The sequence below is a fragment of the Callorhinchus milii genome, unplaced genomic scaffold (genome assembly GCF_018977255.1).
Source record: "Callorhinchus milii isolate IMCB2004 unplaced genomic scaffold, IMCB_Cmil_1.0 Scaffold3, whole genome shotgun sequence".
NCBI classification, from domain to species: domain Eukaryota; kingdom Metazoa; phylum Chordata; class Chondrichthyes; order Chimaeriformes; family Callorhinchidae; genus Callorhinchus; species Callorhinchus milii.
In genome coordinates, this window is record NW_024704744.1 from 57,628,266 (window position 1) to 57,647,384 (window position 19,119).

General features: G+C 41.3%; 1 protein-coding gene across 1 annotated transcript in view; it reads right to left on the reverse strand.

The window, feature by feature from the left end:
- Positions 1-12,086: 12,086 nt before the first annotated feature.
- LOC103178890 (zinc finger protein 292) overlaps positions 12,087-19,119 on the reverse strand; it is a 60,160-nt gene continuing 53,127 nt past the window's right edge. Inside the window, 2 exon segments of the mRNA XM_042332925.1 lie at positions 12,087-17,522; positions 17,525-18,401. Coding sequence (XP_042188859.1) covers positions 12,466-17,522; positions 17,525-18,401 — 5,934 coding nt within the window. The 3' untranslated portion in view covers positions 12,087-12,465.

Consider the following 19,119-nt stretch of genomic DNA (forward strand, 5'->3'; position numbering starts at 1 on the left):
ATACCTGACCTGACTGGACTACTGATACCTCCTGAAGGGTGACTGGATTCTGACATTCTGTTGCCAACCACATCACCCTGGAACCAGCTTATCTCCAAGGCCCCTGATCAACAGCATCAACACTGTCACTACATTGTGTTAAATTGTCCAGCTCTTTGGGACGTCCTTCTGAAGCGAAAGGCGCTATACATATGTAATTTGTTGGAGTTAAAGGGCTTTTTACTCTCTGGTCTTGATTTTGATATCAATATTAATCAGCAGGAAGGGATAATTACACTAACATTGATTTAAGAACTCACCTTGAGCTGCCGCAATAACCTAATGGATAAAGGTACTGGCCGTTCCACCAAAAGCCAATACAGACAAGAAAGTTGCAAGTAAGTTCAGCAGGGCAACGTTTGGGGGCAGTGCAATTTGGCTTCAGGGAAGGGGAGTAAGACAGAGTAGAGTTCCTGATGGTTTGTGGAAGATGTTCTTGGGTGGACACTGGGTGAAGACAGAATTCGGTTTGTCTGCGTTGACCCCTGCTGGTCAAATAACCTGCTGCCATGTTCCATATGCGAACAATCATCTTGAACTTGGCAGAGGAAGGTTCCTGTACAACTGTAGCCCTGCAGGAGTCATTAGTCGTTGTGGAAGAGGAAGGGAGGAAAAGTGGAAAAGGAAAGTAACCTACACTGGTAGTTCTTGGCCAAAATGCCCTGGGAATCCAGGTCTGCCCTTTGGTTCTGATTGCTGACCCATTGAGATCACAATTGGCCATTGTCCGCTGTTTGCTGTTGGTGTCACAATGCAAGTTGCAACGGGTTTCTTCTCAATGGTATGTGACCCATACTCGGGTAAGGTTAAACAATAATACTTACATTGATATCGAGCCTTTTTAATGTCTAAACCTGTCAAAGACTGTGAAGTGCAGTGACTCCTGCTTTGCAAGCGACTAATCTGTGTAAGAGACATACCATGAACATCAATCAGTAAATTTAAATGAGAGAGAAACAGAATATTTTGGCCTGGAGCTAGGAAAAGCATCCTGCTCTTCTTCAAATTAAGTGCCACCAAATCTTTAACATCCACTTAACGTACCAGGAAAGGTAAAGAGGACCATAGTTTCATCCCATTCAAGGTCCATAATTCATCAATGCCCCACACCATCACTATTGATCTAGAGGTGCCTGCCTAGCTATTTAGTCTGAAGCTGATATCAGTTACATGCAGGTCCAGTTCAATTGGTAGCACTTTTGCCTCCGAGGCAGAAGGTTGTGGACTCAAGTGCCAGGCTGGGACTTTGAACCCACAAAACTGGGCAGACACTTCAATGCAGTCCAATGCAGGTGCTGTCCTTCAGGTGAGATGTTAAATTCAGGTCAGCAACAACTTGCATTTATATAGTACCCTTCAAGTGGGGTAGCATCCTGGAGTGCTTCACAGTGACCAAGTCTAACAACGAACCAAATAATATTGGACATTGATCCCTTGGCTGTTTATAATAATAATAAACCTTGTATTTTATATTTTGCGCCTTATCACATCTTCGAGACGTCTTAAACGGCTTCACAGAATATACTTTAATGTGAAATTGACTTTGTGTTGTGCAAATTGGCTGCCACATTTGCTTGAAAGTAGAGCCATTCTTATTTCACCAAAATAAGACTGGTAAAGAGGGAGCAAGGCAATGGGAATTGAACCAGGGAGTTCCAGAGGTTTGGGACATAGCGCCTAAAAGCATAGCCTCCAATAGTAAAACGGAGAGATTGAGGGTTACATATTAAAGGTGCTCTTATCAAATGCAAGAATTTTTAATTTAACTTCCAAGAATTATCTCATTTTTTGAGCCATACTGAAATTTCACACCTTCTTGCAGTTGTCTGTTTTTCCTTAAATTATTAAAAAACACAATCTAACCCAACAAACTGTCTCATGATTTAGACATTTTTTAAACCACTTTTTAAATGCTGTTTTTAAATGCTCTTTTATCTTACACCAAATCTATAAAGGCTGAAATCAAGGAATTATTTTTATATCAAATAAAATGAGACTGGCAATTAAATTTGCCTTTGTAAAATAACCTATGTAAATTAGGAAAAATGTAATTGTCTCATCAAAAATCTTATACACAAAACAGCACTTAAATAAATTTAAATATAAAATATCAACCCACAAATAAGACATTAAAGAAAAACACAGTGGATCTTGAAGATATTATAGAGGCTACATAAAACGCAAGGATTATTATTATAAACGTTCACCTGTAAAATGGCAAAAATCAGCTGTTGTCCTCCATTACAATCAACATCTTGTTTTTCTGTGAAACCAGATGAGCATTGAGGTCAATGTGACTGTCTGAAGCAGTGTAATTAATATTTGAGCTCATGTTATATATATTTTTGATATCAGTTGCAGAGTAGAATAATCTAGTTTGTCTGATAGTTAGACAGATCAAGGTTTGAAGTGAACACTTACATAGGCCACAAGGCAGAATTATATTTTCAAAACCAGCAGTCCAAATCTCTTCCTAAGTGGGGTCATGCTTCATCACCGTGAAGCGCTCCAGGATATCACCCCATATGAAGGGCGCTATATAAATGCAAGTTGTTGTTGTTGTAACCCTCCCCCAACAATATGTCTCATCCCCTACAGAAAACATCCTCAAGAGAAACCCACTACCCCATCCTTCTGTGACCTCTGCTGGGTGATATGACTTCGTAGATATTTGATTCACTTCATTAAAATCCTTACCCCTCTACTCTCAGACATCATTAACCTCTCCCTGTCCACAGGTACCGTTCACTTTAAAAATGGTGGTCATCACTCCTATCCTTAAAGAACCCTCTCTGGACCCATTACTGTTCTCAAACTACCACCCCATCTCCAAACTCCCTTTCCTCTCCAAAGTCCTTGAACGAGTTGTTGCTTCCCAGCTTCACTCCTTCCTCTCTCGACACTCCCTTCTTGAACCCCTTCAATCGGGTTTCCGTGCCGCCCACAGCACAGAAACAGCCCTGGTCAAAGTGACAAATGACATTCTATCCATCTGCGACCAGGGCTTCCTCTGCCTCCCCCATACTCCTTGACCTCTCTGCTGCTTTTGACACTGTTCACCATTCTATCCTCATCCACCACCTCTCCTCTCACCTCAACCTTCACGGTTCTGTCTTTGAATGGTTCAGATCCTACCTCTCACACCATGTCCACTTCATCTCCACAAACGGTTTCTCCTCTAGCCCCAGCACCGTCATGTGCGGCGATCCTCAGGGCTATGTCCTTGGTCCCCTCCTCTTCAATATCTGTATGCTCCCTCTTGGTGACATCATCCACAGATATGGGGTCAACTTCCACATGTATGCGGATGACACCCAACTCTACCTCTCTGCCTCCACCCTTGATTCCACAACCAATGCTGTGCTGACAGAATGTCTGTCAGACATCAAGTCCTGGGTGAGAGCTAACTTTCTTCAACAAGGCTGAAGCTCTCCTGATTGGCTCCCATCAGCACCTCCTCACCTCAGGCGCTGACAGCATCACTATCCTTGGTTGCACGCTCCACCTTGCTAAGCCAGTCTTGTTTGGCATCTTGTTTGACCCTCAACAATCCCTCCTTCAAGATCCATCTCAAGATCCTCCTCTGTGACCGTGCTTTCAAACACCCTGCTTCCCCCCCTGCCCTTCACCCTCCTCAATCTTGACCCTCAGATCGGATCCGAAATACTGACTGTCCAGCGCCTTGGGACGTCTTCCCGACGTGAAACGTGCTATACAAATGTAATTTTGTTGTTGTTGCTTCCTTTCTTCATGTAAGGCACAGTTCCAAAGTTTTGGAGCATGGTAGCTGAAAGCACAGCCGCCGATGGTGGAGCAGAGGGGACAGAGGATATGTAGAAAGCTACCCTCTGTTTGATTGTAACACACCAAGTAATATGCAGTTTTAAGTTCTCAACTGTATCAAGAATGCATTACCTGGACCAGCAGCATAGCAAAGCTACATATGCGCTTTGGTTTAATTCTCCATTAGGTTGTTCATCTAAATTGCAGCACTGAGAGAAAGTGCCTGGGCACCACTCAGTGTTTTACATTAGAATGCATTAGAATATACAGCACAGAAACAGGCCATTCAGCCCAACTGGTCTATGCCGATGATTATGCTCCACATGAGCCTCCTCCTGCCCTTCCTCAACTAAGCCTTCAAGCATAAGTTTCTATTTTCACACACAAATATATAGTCAATTCACTTTACAGTCTATTCTGTGAAGCGCGTTGAGACATCTAGAAGACGTGAAAAGCGCTATATCAAATCAAGGGTTATTATTATTCCTTTCTCCCTCATGTACCTATCTAGCTTTCCTTTAAATACATCTATGCTATTTGCCTCAACAACTCCTTGTGGTAGCATGTTTCACATTCCCATTACTCTCTGTGTGAAGAAATTTCTTCTACCTTCCCTATTTGATTGATTTGTGACTATTTTATATTGATGGCCCCAGGTTTTGGTCTCCCCGACAAGTGGAAACATCTTCCCTATGTCTACCCTATCAAAACCTTTCATCATTTTAAAGACCTCTATCAGGTCACCCCTTACCCTCCTCTTTTTAAGAGTTCAAGTATGTTCAGCCTTTCCTGATGGGTATAACCTCTCAGTTCTGGGATCATCCTTGTGAATCTCCTTTGCACCCTCTCCAATGCCTCTATAATGTGGGGACCGGAACTGCACACAGTAATTTAAGTGTGGTCTAACCAAGGTTCTATAGAAGTTTTCCATAACTTCCCTGCTTTTCTATTCCTCTAGAAACTATTCTATTCCTGGACGAGAGACAACTTTCTTCAGCTCAACGTGCGCAAAACTGAGGCCCTCCTGATTGGCTCACGTCAGCGCCTCCGCACCTCAGGCACTGACAGCATCAGCATCCAAGGCTGCACTCTCCACCTCTCAAAGCGGTCAGGAACCTCGGGGTTCTGTTCGACCCTGAGCTGTCCTTTCTCCCTCATATCCGCGCCACAACTGGCACTGCCTTCCATCACCTCCGGAACATCGTCAGACTACGGCACTACCTCACCCCTCACGCTGCTGAAACTCTGGTCCACGCCTTTATCACCTCAAGGCTGGACTACGGGAACTCTCTCCTTGTCGGCCTTCGCGGCACCTCCCTCCACAAGCTGCAGGTCATTCAGAACTCTGCAGCTCGTGTACTGTCCCGCACCAGGCTTCGGGACCACATCACTCCCACCCTCGCTCACCTCCACTGGCTCCCCATCCCCCAGAGGATTGAATTCAAGATCCTCACCCTCACCTACAAGGCCATTCACGGCCTCGCTCCCTCCTACCTCTCTGACCTACTATCCCCCTACTTACCTGCCCGTACCCTCATTTCCTCTGGCTCTGGTCTTCTCCACACCCCCCGCCCCAACCGCCCTACCATCGGTGGCTGGGCTTTCAGCTTCTCAGCCCCAAGGCTCTGGAACTCCATCCCCAGTACCTTCACTTTGCTTTCTCCCTTTCCTCCTTCAAGACCTTTCTCTTCAACCGTGCCTTCACCTCCCCTCTTGACTCTCTACCCCCTCCTCGCTCCCTCCCTTCCCTCCCCTCACCCTGACCATTTCCCCCCTGCTCGGGTCCCAACCCAACTGTCCAGCCCCTTGGGACGTTCTCCCAACTTGAAAGGCGTGTGGAGTCCTGTAGCTCAGTGGTTAGAGCACTCGCTTTGCAAGCAAGAGACCTGAGTTCAATTCCAGGCAGAGGGCAAAACCTTGGGCAAGTTTCCTTACTCCACACAGAGCCTAATAATAATCCCTCCAAAACCAAAAACAATAATAAATTGGTCATTTTCAATCTACGACTGTTTGTGGAACATTGCTGTGCGCAATTGGCTGCCGGGTTCGCCCACAAATATACAGTCAATTCACTTTACAGTGTGTTCTGTGAAGCGCTTTGGGACATCCTCCCGATGTGAAAAGCAAGTATTATTATTATTATTATTAGGCGCTCTATAAATGCAATCTTGTTGTTGTAGAAATGAACCCCAATGCCTGGTTTGCTTTTTTTTATTGCCTTATTAACCTGGATTGCTACTTTTAGTGAATTGTGTATGTGTACCCCTTTGCTCCTCTACCCCATTTTAGGTTTTTATTTTCCAGGATGTATGTGACTTCCTTATTCCTTCTACCAAAATGTACATCCTCACACTTTTCTACATTGAAATGCATTTGCCATTTAAATGCCCACTCCGCAAGTCTATTAATGTCTTGCTGTAATTTGTTGGGAGTCCTCCTCTGTATTAACTACTACCCCCAATTTGGCGGCGTCTGCAAATGTTTAACTTGTACTGCTGATTCCCAAATCCAAATCATTAATGTATATTGTGAACAACTGTGGTCCCAATACCGATCCTTGTGGAACACCACTGCTCACCTGTTGCCAGTCTGAGTAACTACCCTTTACCCCTACTATCTGTTTTCCGTTTTATAGCCAGCTTGCTATCCATTCTGCTATTTTTCCCCGACTCCACATGCTCTGACTTTATTCATTAGTCTATTATGTGGTACCTTATCGGACCCCTTTTGGATATCTAAATATTACATCTACCGCATTACCCTTGTCTACTCTTTCTGTTACCCCTTCAAAGAATTCAATGAGGTTGGTCAAGCGTGACCTTTTCGAAATCCGTGCTGACTATTCTTTATTATGTTTTCCGTTTCTAGATGTTTTTCTATTACCTCCTTCAGTAAAGATACCATTATCTTTCCTACCATCGATGTGAAGCTGACAGGCCTATAGTTCCCTGGGCTTGTTCTATCTCCCTTTTTAAATATAGGTATAACATTAGCTATCCTCCAGTCCTCTGGCACTACTCCCTTCTCTAATGAGTTATTCTCACAGGATACAGAAAATCCATCCTGCAACAACATCAACTTGCACTTATATAGCACCCTCATGCAGGGTAGCATCTCACGTGCTTAACAGTGGCAGAACCTGACTCCAAGCCGGGGGTGTGTAGCTGTAAGCATGGTCGAAGAGGAAGACCCCAGCCAGGACTTGAAAAAAGGGAGAGGGGGGGGGGTTAAGGAGGAGGGATTGAGGGAGAGTGTTCCAGAGTTTCAGGGAGTAGTAGCTGGTGCCAGTTGAGCAGAGGCGTCGGGTGGCGGATTGGGGAGTGAGGAGGTCGGCGAGGTAGGGAGGTGCCAGGGAGTGATCACTGTGAGGAAACACAATCAATAGCCTGTCTGACGAAAGGTCATTGGCCTGAAACGTTAACTCATTTTCCTCTCTCCATAGATGCTGCCTGAACTGATGCATTCCCAGAGACACGTCTTTATTTCAGATTTCCAGCATTTGCAGTATTGTGCCTTTTGTTTAATAGCCTGTTATGTTGTTTAGTATTCTTTCCAAAATAATGATCCCAATTTCACCAAAGGGGGGAAGAGAGGGTGCAACTCCTCAGAGCCCAATTTAAACCTCACCAAACACTGACACGTATCTTCAGCAGTTGTATTCTTTCATGTAATATCTTTCCAGAATGATGATCTCAATTTCATTTCCAACTCACAGATCAAAATTTTTTTCCTTTTCCCTTTCTAAAATGCCAAACCACTCACCACACTAGATGGTGAGATCAGATTCCTTGTTTATTTGCTTTATAGTTTGCAGTTGTTGCGTTTCGTAGTGGTGGCAAAAATGCATACTGATTGCTAGAAATAGCAAACTTTTGCTAAGCTTTTATAACAACATTTCGGGGCAGGGCAAAACATTGGGCAAGTTTCCTCACTCCACATGCCTCTGTTTACCTAGCAGTAAGTAGGAACTCGGTTGTTAAGTCGATTGGCGGATTGCTTTCCCGGGGGTAATAATTCCTTCAAAAAAAATAATAATTTGGTCACTCGATCCATGACTGACGGGACAAGGCGCTATATCAAATGCAAGGATTATTATAATGGAACAATGATATAATAAAAAATAATCCTTGCATTTGATATAGCGCCTTATCAATTCTTCACGACGTCTCAAAGTGCTTTACATAATATACTGTAAAGTGAACTGACTGTATATTTTGTGGGCAAAATTATAAATCCAAAGCCATGGTAAAGATCAATGTTGTGGCCTCAGTGTAAAGTCTTCATCAATATCCAAAGGTTACAAATTGCTTGCTCTTTGCATTGCTCCAAGCAGAGCAATTCATTGCTTTGGGCTTCCAAGTTCTCACTTTTAAAGTACAGTATTTGTGGAATGATGGATTTTTAAAGGCACTCCTCCATTTTCTCCTCTCCTGAAGGAGTTTAAAGTCCAGCCTTTTACTGGGGTACCTTTCACAAGAAGTGGGTGGTATTGAGTGTCCAACGGCTATCTGACCATGGTGTTGTGGAGGGAGAAGGGGCAATGCCGCAGAGCCCAATTTAAACGTCACTAGATTTGACACAAATCTCCAGCAGGGGACACTGGTTAGCTTTAGGAGCTTTAACCCTGATACCACCTGAGCTCCCCATCATCCCATTAATTAACTTTCATCATCCAGGCTGTTTTGGGGAAAAAGTTCTGTGCTCCTTATATTGGATAGGAAAGCTGTGTCCAAAAATTAGTTGGTAACAATAGAAATACGTTGGGCTACATTGTCAAATCAGTTGTCTAGAATTCAGGCTCATGTTGTACAATGCTCTAATTTAGCTTCACCTACAGTACTGTGAATCACTCTGGCCAGTAAAACATAAGGATGGCCTCCTCCTAATGTAATTGCAGATGTTAAGGGAGAAAATGACTTCCAAACTAATGTCATGCCCATTTTCCTGAGTAAACTAGATTTGTTTCCAGTTACATCATAGGCAATACACTTTGTAACGCTGATCAAGTTGCTTAATAATCTTCTATATAGCTATTCTAGTTTTCTGTAGTGGACTGAATAACACTTATCGAGCTTTTTCAACATGAAAGGTGTGATAGTGAGATGTCCATGACCCAGGCGATCATGTTTCGTGTCATCAATACTCTCCTCGGCTAATTTTATCTGACCGAGAAAAGGTCAAGTAATGGACCAAGTAACTCATCCAGGGTAACCAAATCAAAATGTCAATTGGAATTTGGATCAAAATGCTTGTTTCATTTCTGTTTTTGAGAATTCAACACTTCTAGTAAAGTAATACCATACTGACAACGTACATATAGATAGCACCTTTCATTCTTATCAATGCATTAATTGTCTCCCACCTTGATTTTTCCAATGCCCCCATGAGCTCCACCATTCATAAAATCCAATTCAAAATTAATTGGCCATGCACCCATAACAAACTCAGCACCATCTTAGCCTGGCTTTGCCAAGCTCCATTAGCTCCCTATTGCAGAATAGATCAATTTCAAGATCCTCACACGCAAGGCACTTCATTACCTGGCTCCTCCCTACCTCTCCAACTTGTTTACACCACACACCTCAACCCCTTAACTTAGCTGGCTCCAACCTTCTGCACATCCCTCAGTTGCTCTGCTCCCCCATTGGCTGCCATGCTTCCAGCCAGATAAATGCAATGTTGTTCAGGTTGGGAGGAAATCTCAAAGTGCTTCACACAACTGAATCTGCACCTGAGCTTGGGAATGGGGAGGAAAGTAAGAAAACAGAGGATGTAGGGTGGGGGTGGGAGTTAGGGAGGGGAACATAACTGAGAGCGCAAGTGAAATTATAGACTTTCAGGCACTCCTTAAAGGCTAGGTGTGTGAGGGCAAGGCAGAGGGGTCTCTGTGATATTGCCAAAGAGCAGGCACAGAATGGTTGAAAGTTCATAACATCATGAACTGGTTTGTATTAAGTTATGAATACTTAAATCTAGGGACTGAATTCATGTAGAAATATCAGGAATTTGAAAATGAATAACAAGTCTCAATATTAAAAATTAATCCTTAAACAGATTCATTTTCAGTGATTTTTATATTAATTTAATTAAAACAAAAGCAACATTATTCAGATTGACATCTAAATTTATACTCTAATATTTTATCTAAATGCCAATTAATGTTAATATTGTACTGCAGTATCCACAATAACAATACTGTATTCAAATGTATAAATGAGATACATACAGCTATAAATACAGACTAGTATACAAAAAAGAAAGGAATGTTTTTCCCACAGTTACAGACTTTGTCGTAATACAAAAGTTTTTTTTCCCAGATACCATGTTCCATTTTTCGAGTAAACCTTTGGCAAGGTGCACTGCACAATCCCACGTCAAGACGGTCTTCCGGCAGGATAAAATTGTTATGTGCGTCACACTCGGCTGGCTTCCAATGAAAACTAGGTCAATCACTTAAACTATGTGAATTCACACAGAACAGGTTAATATCCTGAGACTGCTATCAAAGAATATTCAGACACTTAAAACTGGTATTTTAGTTTTGTGGCAAAACAACCCAAAAATGTACACACTTTCATTAAATGAGCCCCAAAGTAGTAAAACTATGTTGATATACAGTAGAGCTCACAGAAGATCAACTGATGAGATAAATCCCCACTGAAGACCAATGGTTAAAGATCAGAATAACTTATATATAAATTAAACTCCCCTCCTTCCCACCGCAGTAATTGTCATCAAATCACTATTTGAAAAGTGACTGTATGACTGTGACTGCAAACCGTTTTGGGGATTTGATACAAAGGTGGCTGGATTATCTAATGTCACAAATATATTTTAACAGGCGTATTTCTAAGTATAAGACTGCATAAATGAGCAAGCTCTAGTGACAGATGGTATAACTTTATATTTTCATTAATGTGGGGGCCGAAGAGGAAGAGCTCTTAAGAATATCTGTTTGGATCAAATGCAGCTAAAACCAAGATTTCTTTGCCCAATAGGAATTTATCTTAAAAGGGATCCACTGTAGATTGCAACATTTCATGAAAGGTGATCATGCTTCAATTTTCCTTTACTGACCCTTGTCCTACAACATTTAAGAGTCGAGTTGATACATAGTGTGTTTTGCTGGAGTTTGTTTTGAAAACTACTCTGAATTTTACAGAGAGTGTATCCCATACAGTACATACAATGTGTATATAAAAAATAAAATCTACACAGCATTTCCTCTTCCCTCCCCCCAAAATGACTTCAAGTATTGTTTCTAAAATTGTGAACAAAAACCGTGGCAAACCATTGCATAATTTGGTTAATGAAATAAAAAAAACACTGCAATCTTTGAGGAGGCTTTATTACACTGATGTGCAATGTTGTGTAGAATTTATATTTATGGTTTGGTAATAGAAATGGTTTGGAGTAGTAAAAGGGATACAATCTCTTTATATACATGATAAAATTAACAGTTTAGGCTATATTATACAATATCTTCAGCCAGCATGCTTCCATTTTGCTGACAAATAATCACAGACAGACTATACAGATCTGTATATCAATTTATCATAATACATCAGGCCAACTACCTGGTGTACTACTGTCTGTCCTTCAAGACTATCTTATTTGTTTTACGTAAACAGAGCAACCGTTCTGTGCCATTAAATTTTGTCCCATAGGGATACTGTAAAATTCACTGAACATGACTATTGCCATTTTTTTTAAAAAATGTGTATTTATATTACAAAAAGAAAGCTAGACATTTACAAACATGCTTTTGTTAAAATGTACAGGTATCCATTTGGTTCAATTACTAGCAAGGACCAAATGAAGAGCAAATTGCAGTTTCTAATCCCCTTGGTTTACGTGAATATATACAGTGGGAGTTACCACATTATTTACTCTTTAGAGCAATACTTTCCTTCATACGTTTAACTTGAGCCAGCATATTAACGTCCACTTTGATTCTGCTAAGGACGACTGTGGGTTGCATACGTTGAAGTTGCTTTTGAGCAAGTTCAACACAATCTAAGTGTGTCTTGTCCATTATTACTTTTATGTTCTTAAGAATATGGAGAGACAATGGGTTAGAAAAATTAGTAAGGGTTTGAGGTTCTGTGGTTTCCACACATAATCTGTTTACAGCTGATTCTTTACTGTGGTTAAAAGGAACCCCTGATCTCTCATCACCTCTCATTGCACGTGTCGCTGATGAACTGTTGTTTCCTGCCATTACTTTAGATGAGTGCAACCCACCATCCGCCATTTTTCCAGCATTAGCAGTAGAACCACTGTGACATGGACCTTTATAAGCCACAGGTTTTCTCTTTCGCTTTACAGCAGACTCCTCAAGGAACTTTAGGAATGAGACTTCAAACCCCATAGGTTTAAATGTACTCAAATCAAAAGTCTTGTGATGTTGACCCTTGTTCAAACACGGACTGTTGTCTGGAGCAGGTGAAGCCACTTTCTCATGAAGAGTTCTGTTCACATTATCTTCCAATAGTTGTTCAGGTTTTTCCATGACTAAATTCTTTTTCTTTTTACTTTGAACACATTCTTTTTCTATGTCTGAATGAGTCAGGTGAATGTTTGACCTTTTCTTACAGGGTTGATGGTTATTTACATTTGTGAACTTATTGTCAGCGCTCACCTCTACCATTTTTCCAGTCCAGTTTTATTCTCAGCAGAACCATTTGTATCATTAACCAGCTTAGCATTAAACATTTCTGAAAGTTCATCAAAAGAGCTCTTTAAAAGGTCATTTTTCTCCACTCTCTTATTCAAAATTTCAGTTTCACTTAACTTGACCTGCTGTTGAACCACGTCTCCATAGATGGCATTCTCCACAGATCCCTCTTGACCGTTGCTTACGTACTCAGTTGATTCTTTGCCTTGGGCGCTCGAATACGTCCTGCAAGTTACCAGATGATTGTAGTATTGACTAACAAACGTATTGGATATTTTGTGATGAATCCTATAATGTTTTACTAGACTGCTTTCACTGGTGACAACAGATGAACAACTCTCAAACATACATGGAAACTGCTCTCTCAGAGACTTGCAGCTACACATGGCCAAGGCTTGGGCCTTACTTTTAAACGTATATTTACCAATTTTTCTAGAGCTGTAAGACTTACTATCATCAACTTCACCGCCATTCAAATTCTTGCTATCTGAAGTAAAACATTCCCTTGATACGGGTTTAGATTTACCGTGATTTTCGACGTCTTCATTTTCACTGAATTCTTCGGATCCTAAATAATCCTTTCCATCGGATAGATCTTCCTGACTAGCTGTCCTTGCAATGTTTTCTTGGTCTGTTGGTATTATTCTTCTGGGTCTCATTAAATGAGATCGATGGAGCTCTCTGTGCTTTGTAAAAATGTGCCTTAGGAGATTAGATCTAGTAGCATAAGTACGGTCACAGCCTTCACAGTCGCACTTGAAACAGGCCATTTCCTGGTCACTATCTTTACTTTCCACATCTATGCCATGAGCTACCAAAAGGTGTTTGATAAAGCTCCAGAAAACTGTAAATGAAGACATGCACTGAGCCTGGTCACAATGAAACTTTCCTTCACTCATGGAAGACACCAATTTCCCCATTTCGTCCAAAGCAAGATCATGAAGTTCAGCATAGTGTTTAATGAGATCAGTAACTCCTTGGAAAATTCTACAACAGTCATCGAGCTGACAACTGAACTCTTTCCTAATCTGGATGCTCTCATTTTGGGTGCTCTCTTCTTTGATCTCTGAACGAAGCAGCAAGTGTTGATCTGACTGATGCACAGCTCGGTAGTGCAGGATTAAGTTTTGTTGAATAGTGAAAGCTGCAGAGCAACCTTTGTGGACACATTTATAAGGTTTGTGAAACTTATTAGCATCATATTGTGCTTTTATTTTTGTAATTGCTTTCCTACGCTTTTTTNCTCCTAAATTGTGTGCCTGATTTAAAGTACATTCGATATTTTGAGCCTGATTTAAATCTCCTTCAGGATTATTCTGCTGCATTGAGACACCAGGCATATGGGCCAAGATGACCTCTGATCTTGTTGTTTGCACAGTAGCCTCTTGTAGTGATGAGACCACATTGGGTCCTGCTGGGAGTGGCAAGACCACTTGTGGCATTGTTGATAGGGGAGAGGAAATTTCAGACCCCACTGGCAGTGGTAGGACCACCTGTGGACCTGCTGGCATGGGTGATACCTGTGGCAAAACCACCTGAGGACAGGTTGGCAGGGATGAGACCAGAGGCAAAGCCACCTGAAGGTCCATTGGCAGGGGTGAGATTGGAGACAAAAGCACCTCAGAATCTATCGGCAAGGAAGAGACCTGGGGCAAAACCACCTGAGGAACAATCGGCAGGGGCGAGACCTGGGGCAAAACCATCTGTGGCCCCAGGATATCTTGGGGCCCTGCAGACAGCAATGATGAATTTTCAGGTTCTGGAAGTATAAGTGATACACTCTGAAGCCCCGCTGGCAGCAGGGACACACTCTGGGGCCCCGCTGCTGGTGTTGAGGCTACCAGCAAAGTGGCAACATGCGGTTCTACTGCTAGTGCAGAGTTGTGTGGTAGCCCTGCTGCCGCTACTAAGATTTCCTGTGGTCCTGCTGGTAGCACCAAACCATTCTGAAGTCCTGCCAGCAGCACCAGGTCATCTTGTGGCATTCCATCATTACACAATACAGTTTGTGTATTCTGAGTGCTGTGTAAATAAGGGCCAAATTCATTAGGTCCTATAGCTACCGACTCTAATTCAGTGTGACACTTAGAATCTTTCTCCTGTGAGTTAATGATTGCTGGTTGAGAAATAATTTCCTTCACCGGCTGTACAGATTCGGCAGTTTTGTCAGAGCCCTCTGGCTTTCTACAGTATGCTCTTTTAATTCTTAGTTTCACCAGTTCTTCCCGTGCTACGTGGTGGACTGACTGATAGTGTGCTCGGAGGTTAGAGTTTCTTGTAAATGTCTTCTGGCAATTGGGAACATGGCATCTAAATGGAGCAAATCTAGTTTGATACATCTTGATTTCCATAATCCTCTCCCTGGAATATTGATGCACTTTAACATAATGGTTAGTCAGAGCATCTTTAGTCATAGCACTATAGATGCACCCTTCGTCCTGGCAGACAAATGGTTTTACAAGGTTTACTTTAAGCTCTTTGTTATTTTCAGTTTGAGCAATTTCTTGTTGTGTGTTTGTTTGTGGAGTTGTCAAACACGGATTGATTAAGTCGGGATTCTCAGTACAATGATTCGTTGATGCATGTGCCATGATGTTCATGGAAGAACCATGCATTCCATTGCTGCTGAAAAGTTTTGCATCACTTTCCAAATTGAGATTTTGTAAGCCCATCAATAGTTCTGCTATTCTTGTATCAAATGTTTTTGACTCCTCAGATGAAGATGTATTACAAGTAGCATCCGGGACACTACCCTGCGTGAAGGGCGCTATATAATTGCAAGTTGTTGTAGCATTTATGATCTCAGGGAGGGGCTCGTTAGCAACAAACATAGGTGCCTCACAGTTGCTTTCCAAATCTTGTGGGTTGATTTCATTGCCCACATATGGCCCTGAGCAAAAGTTGGACTCAAGTGTCTGTTGCAAAGACTCACAAGGAGAAAAGAGAGCAGTGTCTTTTACAGGATTGAGCATTGGTGATACCTCAGCGTTTATACCTTCAGTAGCCACAAATGGCCCTGGGCTGCACACAGCTTTTAGTGCCTGTGACATAGCCATATTTGATGCCATGGCTGGGTTATCCTCTACTGCATTTGTGTCAAAACTAGTTTGAAAGGTCTGCTGAATTACTTCAGTCTCAAATGTGCTTGCAGTTCCAGCATCTTCTAGTGCTTGCTGAAGAGATTTGCTTGATTCAAATACAGTGGAATTATAGCTGCTTTCATGTGTTGACGAAAAGATCTCATGAGCACCAAATGAAGTTGCACTGTCCCCCATTTCAAAAGACTGAAGAAATGTTTCTCCAGTCAGGAATGTATCTGGGATATAGGGAGGGTCACGTGCCTGTGGAGTAAATGCACTGGTTGAAAGAATCTTTTCAGTCTGATATAAAGCCTGTCCATTCTTCTGCCCCACATGTGACGTACTTTCATTTCCATCATATGGCTTACAAATGGCACGACGTGACAAATGACCTCCAAGGGATTTAGGATTAGTAAACTCTCTGTAACATCTACTACAGATAAATTTATCGCCTTTGATGATAGCAGGCCACTTTGCACGTTTGTTGTGTGTGTGCCTTTTCTTCCTGGGTTGAGATACATTTCCATTTTCAACTTTTAAAACACTGGTTACAAGCTGCTGATTTACTGCATTCTGACTGCTTTCAGATAACATATTTGTGATCTGCTCATCTGGCAAACAAGATGGATTTGCAGGTTTGTCCTGATTTTGACATTTCAATGGATTTCTAATCCGTTGAACTTTTGCTAAATTCTCTTTTTTCTTCAAGGCTTCATAGTATTCAGGATGGACAGCCTTTATATGTTTGCTGACACTGCGTGCTAAGGTATAGCTTCTACTGCAGCCTTCAACCTTACAGTTAAACCTTTGAAGCGATTCCACCACTTCACCTCCTACAGTTTCTACACTGGTTTTAGGTAGCATTGGCGTAAACATACCATCCCCTTTAAACATGGTTTCAGACAAAATATTGTGGTTTAGTTCTTCAGTTTTTACGACTTTGTTAGCATATTCACCATTAGGAAGGGAATTCTGGTCTCCGTTTGTTGATGAGCTGTGTAGTTCTTGTGCCACAGGTTTTGATTTAATTTCATTCGTAGTACAGCCTACAGCAAAACCATTATGGTAAGAATCAGACTGGTTATGTGTCTTATGCTGTCCACAGTCACTTTTGTCACCTGAGGTCTGGAGACGTCTTTCCTGCTGTGGCTTTTCATAAGTCAATGACATATCATAATTGTTAATATCAAATTGTTTGACAGTTTTATTATTTTCTACTATGGTTTCCAACAGTTGGTCTATTTGGTTCCCTACCTGTTCAGTTGCATTGTCAGTAATCTGACTTGATTCAAAAGATGAACTATTTTGATCCTCAGTTTTTATACGCACATTTGCAACATGTCCCGCTTCATGCTTTTGGATTTCACTCTGGGAGAAACAAATTTTTCCACAGTTTGGATATCTGCAAGTATAGGAGGAGCTGTGATAATGCTGTGCTTCATGATCATACAACAAGTAGGATTCAGTAAATATTCTTCCACAGTTCTGAAACATACATTTGGCTTTGAACAGGATATGCTCTTTCCTGTGTCCGACTAATTCGGAATATGTGCCAAAGCTTGCGCTACACTCCAGCTGTATACAAACATATGGTTTCGGGCCACAGTGAATTTGTAAATGTTCATTAAGATGAGAAACACTGACAAAGCGTCGCCGACAATATTGGCAAACAACTTTATTACTCTGCATTTTAAGAAACTGTTTTGCCTCTTCCTCGTTGCTATGACCTTTCACATGTGCAATTAAGTTTTTAAAATACTTGAACGTTTTGGTGCAGATGGTTACAGGACAGTTGTAATCTTCTGTGCAGTCAACTTTTTGTGTAGCTGTAATGTCTGGTTTGTATGACTTATCTTTGCCTTCATCATCAGAACCGTCACTGTCACTAAACACTACAAAATCCTCACCGTAGAGGCTGTTTCTTTTAATAGGACGATGTTCTGCTTATCTATTGCAGTCATCTTTGGACTTGCACTATTGTCAGTAATGTTCTTGGGTGGTCTTCCAACTCTTCTTTTTGGTTTTATAGCAGCCAGTCGTTCTTTACATGACTGTTTAATATGAAATGTGACATGTGGGACAAAAATCTCCTTTTTCTTGAAACTTTTGGCACATATAGGGCAGTAATAATTCCCATCCTTCATGTGCGTTTGAGCATGGCGGATGATTCGGTGTCCAAGAAACTCTCTGTCACATAATACACAATACTGCATGTAGGCTTGCCAGTTCTTAAACCTGGCGGATACCACACCTCTCTCGATTTTCTTCTCTTCTTTTTCTTTTTTGATGATCATAGCCTCAGGTGAGTAATTTTGCACTTTTACCATATCACTATAAAACTTAGGAAGTCCGTTCAGAGAATGTTCTTTAGCTTCAACTTCATTGTGGCTCTCGTTGTTTTCATCAAAGAGGTCACTGTCATTAAGTTCATCGATGGAAGACACAATGGAAGCTTCCTCTCCCATTAATGCTAGGCAATGACGTTTTAGAGTTTTCCAGTCCCAAAATTCAGGGTCAAAAGGCCAATGAGTTTTTAAAACAAGTAGGAGTTCACATCGCAGTGAGTTTGGGATTGGACCATTTTCATCATCATACTTCTGGTCTGGCTGGTTATACAATGTTTCTACTGCATAATAAGCTTCCACAGTCGGCTCCAAAAGGAATTCAGTAAGCTGGCATGCACGTCTGACTTCTAGATCATCAGGCAACAAGCACGATATGGTCTTGCAAATAGATGTCTTTACTGTGGGGTTTTCATTTGATTCCATGCGTAGCGCTCTCACACAAAGCTCAATGCAAGATGAAAGCCCAGCTTCTCCAGCCTATGGAAAACATACAAAAAGTTATCTTACATGTAATATTCTAACTTAAATCTGTTTTCACAAAATATGCGCTAACCAAACTTTGGTGAAATATTATTATTTTGTTTTATTTTAAACAGATATTCAGCTAAGATTTGCTTTTATACATGTCATTTTTAATCTTTGCTCTTCATCAACCTTGTGAAGCTGAGAGTTGGGGAGGCAAGTGTCTTACTCTTAGGTTCCTTACAATAAAACTTCTGACCGACTGCCAGCAAATTAGAAATTGTGCAGAGTGCTCCTCTCAACTATGTATGGCCCTGCTCTGTGTAAATTTAAAATGTATTGTGAAACTTGAAAGGGATAGGTTTATATCTTTCAAGAATACTCTATATTGTTCAGCACACTACATGGATCTTGTCTGCACATTTTATGGAAAAGTATACATCAATGCATTGACAAATTCTTGAAAGTGTTTGAAAGATTTTATCTTAAAAATACACAATTTCACCAATTTTGTATTGCTCACTTTTCCATCGGAAATTATCTGAAACAACTGAGCACACCTATCGCTTGAAGAAAAAAATGAAAAATGCTTTATATTGGATTCCCTCTTTAGTTCTTTACGACAGCAGAGTACACTATTGAAAAGCTTAGTGATTTTTAAAAAATGTTGAGACAATTCTCTCTCCCAATTTAGATTGTGATTGCTTGTTCCATACTTGTGATATTTTCACTC